Source organism: Elephantulus edwardii, unplaced genomic scaffold, assembly GCF_000299155.1.
Source record: "Elephantulus edwardii isolate Elephantulus edwardi_28Jun2011 unplaced genomic scaffold, EleEdw1.0 scaffold00013, whole genome shotgun sequence".
In the NCBI taxonomy this organism is placed as follows: domain Eukaryota; kingdom Metazoa; phylum Chordata; class Mammalia; order Macroscelidea; family Macroscelididae; genus Elephantulus; species Elephantulus edwardii.
Genome location: NW_006399763.1, coordinates 8039928 through 8047320, shown reverse-complemented (window position 1 = coordinate 8047320; position 7393 = coordinate 8039928). Strand labels below are relative to the sequence as shown.

General features: G+C 35.7%; 1 protein-coding gene across 1 annotated transcript in view; it reads right to left on the bottom strand.

The window, feature by feature from the left end:
* HACE1 (HECT domain and ankyrin repeat containing E3 ubiquitin protein ligase 1) overlaps positions 1 to 7393 on the bottom strand; it is a 148632-nt gene that overhangs the window by 59305 nt on the left and 81934 nt on the right. Inside the window, exon 11 of the mRNA XM_006881186.1 lies at positions 2014 to 2164. Within this exon, the coding sequence (XP_006881248.1) occupies positions 2014 to 2164 (151 nt within the window). The remainder of the gene's footprint in view (positions 1 to 2013; positions 2165 to 7393) is intronic.

Here is a 7393-nt window from a genome sequence, read left to right as displayed (position 1 = left end):
AAGTGCCATAGAGTCCAATAAAACCCAAAGCAACCCTATGAACAACAGATCTGAACCCTGTCCTATCCTGTGCCAACTTCACACTTCCTGACACACTAAAGCCCATTGCGGAAGTCACCATGTCAATACACCTGGTTAACGGTCTTCCTCTCTTTCACTGATCCTCTACCTTTCCGAGCATCACATTCCTCTCCAATGAAAAGCCTAGTGACCCTCCGAGTGGCATGATTGCAATATGTGAGGCAAAGTCTCATCATTTTTGCCTCCAAAGAGCACTCTGGCTGCACCCTCTCCAAGACATATTTGTTTGTTTTCTTGGCAGTCCATGGGATGTTCAATGCTCTTCTCCAACATCAAAGCTCGAAGGCATCAATTATTCTTCAGTCATCCTTATTTATTGTCCAGCTCTCTGATGAATGGCATGTGATCAGAAAGACCATAACTTGAATCAGACGTACCTTGGTCCTCAAAATGACATCATTATTCCTCAATAATTTGGAGAGGTCCCAGTACTACAGACTTTACCAGTGCAGTACATCTCCTAATTTCCTCACTGCTGGTACCAAGGATGTTAACTGTGGATCCAAGTAAGATGAAGTTATTAACAATTTCAATCTTTTCTCCATCTATCATGATGTTGCCTTATCAGTCCAGTAGTAAGAATCTTTGTTTTCTTAACACTGATATGCAATCTATATTGAAAGCTGTATTCCTTGAGTTTCTGCAACAAGTAACTAAAGTCTTCCTCATTTTCAGCAAGCAAGGTTGTGTCATCTGCATAACACACGTTATTCTGAGTCTCCCTCTGATCCTGATGCCACATTACTCTTCATAGGGTCCAGCTTCTCGAATAATTTCCTCAGCATACAGACTGAATAGGTATGAGAGAATACAATCCTGATACACTCCCTTCTCAATTTTAAACCATGCAGTGTTCCATTGGTCTATTCACATAACAGCTTCCTCGTCTAGGTATACATGTCACATGAGCAAAATTATGTGCTCTGGGATTCCCATTCTTCTCAAGGTTGGCCATAACTTGTTATGAACCACTAAGTCAAATGCCTTTGCATAGTCAATAAAGTATTAATAGACATTTTTCTGCTATTCTTTACTTTCAGCCAGGATCCATCTGACATCAGCAATGATATTCCTGGTGCCACAGCCTCTTCTAAATCCTGCTTGAACTTCTTTCATAAAATCGTAACTTAAGATGGGTACAATATAATAGCATTGTTGTTATGTGCTGTCCAGTTGCTTGCGACTCATAGTGTCCCCATGAACAAGAGCACTAAATCCTGCTCTATCCTGTGCTAACCTCACTACCTCTGACACACATCTTATTACCCCAATCACTGAATTGATCTATCTAATCGAGGGCCTTCCTCTCTTGTGCTGTCCCTCTGCCCTCCCAAACATGATATTGCCCCTCCAAGGACTGGTCCCTTCTTGCAACATGTCCAAAGCACTAGCATAAGATTTTGTTATGGAATCATTTTTTCTAAATATTTAAGAAACTCAATGATTCTTCATTTAACTGATCCCAGTAATCATCGCTAAGTCAGCCCAATAAGTGAAGGCAAATCTTACTTTAAAGGTATAGAGACAAATATATACATACACAAAATAGTAAAATCTGAGGGATGAAAGAATATTTTCTTTCCTATTAAGATACATCTTTTTAAAAAAGTATAAACCATGTTAGCTCCATTTTACTACAACAAAAACCTTTAATTCAATAAAATTAGACAGAAACACAAAATAACTCCATTCTTAGAATAAAGCACTAATGAAAATTTTATTGGCAAGAAAAATATAGAAAGCTCACCAATTAAGACTTGCGGCTGATTAGACAGAGATGAAAGGAGAAAGTTGTGCCTAACTTTAAAAAAAAGATATGGTATGAACCAAACTTACGTCCTGTTCATGAGGTTTCTGATTAATCAATGTATGCTTTGTCAAATTCATCTCTTTTACGTCTATCTTCCTAACAACGTCATATACTTTTCTGACCTTGAACACCTGACTTCTTGGAGTTTTATTTCCATTGTAGCCCATATCGATTCCATTACTGGGGGAGGATGGACCAATTCGAAAGACGTGGCAAAACATCCTCACAATCCTTAAAAGGCTCTTCATTTGAGCATCATAATTGCTAGATAAGCTGAAAATAAAAACATAAACCAATGAGATAAAGCAAAAGACATTCAATGATAAAATATATATATTTTTAAACATCTGCATCTTACTGGCCACTTATTTCACAACACAACTGGAACAAAATTCCTATCCTATCTGGTGGCTTAGTGGCAAGAAGCTGAACAGCAATCCCGAATGCACGCAGTTCGAGGCCACCACTCCATGGGAGAAGAATGAGCAATCTCCTCCCATGTGATAAACTGCCTCTGAAAACCCACATGAGAGTCAGCTGTGGGTTAGTTCCAACCCAATGGTAAACAATAACAACAACATTATGCTGGAGGATGGAATGATTTCTTTAACAGGACATTACTAAATACACATTATTTGCAATATATCTAAATTAATTACTAACTGTTAAGATAAAAAAAGCCAATAATCAAAGCATAAAATCTGAAGAAAGTTGTACTTTTGGTGTCCTGAGATAACAACTTCAAGGCAATTCTTAATTTCCAATTCACTCTACCCATGTGCACTAACCATAGGGCCTTCAAACAGATTTGTAAAGTCAACAAATGGTTATTTACAATTCTTAGAACATTATTTTATTGAGAAACAATGGTACATACACTGACTATATGTTAAGAAAACATAAAACCATGCCTGTTTTAACTTAGTATAAGAATCTCCATTTATAACTCCTTGATTTCCTCCTCATATCAAAATAGTTACCAACTATTGCCATATAAAACATTCATAAATGTAATCATCTACAACTTACAATATACATCAACATAAAGTTTCTCTATTTAATTGCTTGGCCAATATATTATTTTTCCAATTTATAACTGACCCTCCAGAACATTTTCAGAAGCTATAAATGCACAGGAGGAGATTTTTCATCTTTCTCCCATGAGCAGCCAGCTGGTGGATTCAAACTGCATGCCTCTGGTTTAGCAGCACAATTTCTTACCACAAGATCCGCTAATGCCCCTGGAGCTCCCTTTTTGTTTTATGACTCCACACAAACACAGGAAATATACTTCATTATAAGAAAACAATGATTCAAATTCAATTAACATAAAATCAAACTGAATGTAATAACAAGCAAATCAAAAGTTCCTTCAGAATTCCATAGTCCAGAATCTTGGGATTGGTCATCACCAGGGTACCAATCATTGCTTGTGCATAGTGAAAATTTAAGATTTAGAGGAAGATTACACAGAATCAATTTTATGTGAAATTTGTAAAATCAGTTATACTGTATTACAATTAATGTACAAAAAGCACAGTAGAAAGCTGCATAACCATCAGGGCAGTATGGCACTGTCTTTGTATAAATGCAGTTGTCAAAAGCTTATTCTTTCCACAATTATATTTTGACCAGTTTTTTAAAATCTTCCCCTATGTTATATTTAAGTATCTTTTAATGTTACAAGAAAACAATTGTTAGTAATGCAGGAATAGCAAACAATATCCCTGGTGCCATGACCTCCTCTGAATCCAACATGAATTTCTGACATTTCTCTATGTACTGTTCTAGTCCTTTTTGAATGTTCTTCAGTAGTATTTTGTTTTCATGTGATATTTAATGACATTCCTCCAAAACTATCAGAGAAAACTTTCCCTAGAGCTGGTACCTGGGACACAGGCTTGGAGTCTCCTAAATTGTGAGACTTATCTGTCAGTTAGTGGTACTGGGCGAATAATCTGCATATTACTAATTACTTTGGGTATCTGTGTTCTTGCTTATTAATCACTATTCTAATTAGTACAGCATTTGTCTGTTTGTTGTATTGAGGTAATCTGTGAATGCTGTGATACTAAAGGCTGTCCCACCGTGGGCTAAACGCCAGAGAGGTCAGCCATAGTGGCCAGGTTTTAGTAGAGTTTTCAGATTAAGACAGACTAGGAAAGAGGATTGGTCATCCACTTCTGAAATAGTAGGCCTCTGCAAACACTATGAATGACACATATATAATCATTAACTTAGCTTACAAGGACTTTTCTCTATGTTTATAGAGTGTTTGTATTTTCCTAAGACTACTGACAATCACAAAACAGAAATGGATTTTGGATAGAATGATTTATTCCTTTTATTATGTTGCTACTTCTAAAGTGCGGTGCTCTGGTGTCCTAATGGCAAGAAGCTGTGCTGTAAATCCAAAGGTACGTGATTCGAGGTCACCAGCTGCTCCATGGGAGAAGAATGGGCAATCTCCTCCAGTGCAATTAACTGCTTCTGAAAACCTCCCAGAGAGTCAGCTATGGGTTGGTTCCAACTCTACAGTAAACAATAACAACAAACAACTACGAAGATACTTAACCAAAATTGGAAAGATTTCTATAAAAAAAGGTGTGATTCTTACTTCTTCCTACAAAATATCCCACATACATTTAAGTATCTAATCTGGGAAGCCTAAATTTTCTTAAGAAATCTTTTGTAAACAAAAGAATTTAACTATTAAATTACACCTGTTCTTCACTTACAGAGGATATAAACATTATACAACATTTCATTTATAATAATAGTAAAAAAAATCTATTTTACTATCTTGCACATTAATGGCTTATTTATGACAGTAGTAGGAAATGTCAAGGTTTAAGAGAAAAGTAATACTACTGTGTTGGTTAAGATTACATGTCAATTTAATTAGGCCATGATTCTCAGTGGCTCCACAGTTAATTAATTATATCATTTGGCAGTTATATATTAATATAATTAGGTAACTTTGTAATGATGTCATCATCTTCCATTTTATGATCTGATACAGTAATCCTTCATTTTTACATAAAGATAATTTTTACCCAACAACAAGACCTTTGGAACCATATAGATAACTTAAGTCCGTTGTATTGTTAAGTGCCGTCAAGTTAAATGTGACTCCTAGTGACTTTATGAACAATGGATCTGAACTCTGTCCTATCATGTGCCATACTCACTCTCTCCAACATACTTAAGGCTACTGTTATTATCACCATGTCAATACACTGCTGATTCCTTTCTTTTACTGAACCTCCACCTGCAAGGACTGACCAAGCATAATGTCCTTCGGACTTACTCCTCCTGACAATATACTCAAAGTTATGTGAGATAAAGTTTCACTATCCTTGCCTCCAAGAAACACCTTCATTTCATTTTCTTAAAGACAGACCTCTTTGTTCTTTCTCTTGGCAGTCCATGGAATATTCAGTATTCTTCTTCAATATCAACACTCAAAGGCCCTAATTCTTCTGTAATCCTTAGTCATTGTCCAGATTTCAAATGCAGAAAAGTAACTGAGAAGACCATGGTCTAGATCAGGCATGCCTTTATATTTAAAGCGACACCATTGCTCTTTAGTACTCTGGAGAGGTCACTGACAGCAGTTTTTTCCCAATGAGACTAATATTTTGATATTCTGACTGCTAGTACAAAGGGTGCTGACTATGGATCCAAGTAAGATGAAATCATATATATCTTCATATATCATGATTTTTGCCTACTGGCCTCATGGTGAGAATTTGTTTTCTTGATGTTGACATGTAATCCATATTGAAAGATGTCTTTGACCTTCTACAACAAGTGTTTCAAGTCATCTTCGCTTTTAGCAAACAAGGTTGTGTCATCTGTATAATACAGGTTATTCCATATTCTTCTTCTTAAAGTCTAGCTTCTGTATGATTCAGCACACAGATTGAAAAGGTTATACAGAATAAGAGACTATTCAAATACTCAACATCTGAATATTAGTAGATTATTAAAAAATGGCTAGAACAAGTGCATCGACAGAGAACTGCCAGAAATTCAAGCTGGATTTAAAAGGGGAAATAGCACTAGCAATATTATTGCTGATGTCAGATGGATCTTGACTGAAAGCAGAGAGTATCTGAAAGATATTTCTGTTGCAAAGATATATGTATGCAAAGATTCTACTGTATGGGTCACAGTAAATTATACCTAGCACTGAGAAGAATGGAAATTTCAGAACTCTTTATTGTGCTTATGTGGAACCCATACGTAGATGAAGAAGCTGTTGTCCAACAAGAAAGGTGTATGTCAAAAATGTCAAAAAATACATACTTTGGGCATGGTGCTAGCAGAAGGTACTTCCTAGAAAAGAACATCATGCTTAGGAAAGTAGAGGAATAGAGTAGAGAAAGGCTCTCAATCACGTGGATTAATACAGTAATGGCAGCAATGGGCTCCAGTATATCAGAGACTGTGAGGATGGCAGAGGCTAGGGCAGGGTCCATACCTATTGTTCATAAGCTTTTAGGAGTCAGATTTGACATATGTAACAACAACAACAACAACAATAATTACATATCACTTTACTACTTGAAACTTATTCCAAGTTGAGTCATTTGTCTACAATATCTTTTTTTTTTCACTTTCTGACCTGTGAAATAGTCCTTTTCTATTATGCAAGAAATGCACACAAATCAAGCTTTACTATATCCTTCCCCTGTTCATTATCAAATAATTTTTCTCAAAGTCATCATGTCTCAATAAAAAAGTTTCCTAATTCAAAGTCTTATCAATGTACTTAGGTTTTGTTTTAGTAAGAATATACTCTTAGTTAGTGTCTTATTTTCTCTTTTCATCTGCAGGTTGGTAACTACCTTTATATTATAAATACATAAAGTGTAAATAACTTCTTTCACTGCAAACACAAACTTACATCATTATGTGCAAAATGTTGTTGTTGTTGTTATGTGCCATCGAGTCGCCTGCGACTCATAGCGACCCTATGTACAACAGCCCTGATAACAGTACAACAAATTCTAGCACAATACAAATAACTACTAAATCAAAACACCAAATTTATTGCCTTCACCTCAATTCTGATTCATAGCACTCTTATAGGAAAGAGTGTAAATGACCCCATAAGATATCCAAGATGTTAAATCTTTATAGAAACAGAATGTCCCATTTTTCTCCCACAGAAAACTTGGTGGGTTCCAACTATTAACCTTAACCACCATATCACCCAGGGATCTTCTAAAACCAATACTACACAAATTCAGCAAAGACTTAGTTGCAAAACAGATAAAGAGTCATGAAAATGTTACCTAAAGTATACAAAAGGGAACGGAGCACTATACTTTAGCACAGTCATTTTAAAGTTTGATATGGCCATGGATTCTTTTTTCTATCCTTTTTACCATATAGAACTAATGATCCTTACTATTTAAAACCTAAATTTCAACCTATTTTATTAGTGACACCCTCTTCTTATCAGCTAACAAACAATATAACTTTTAAAATATA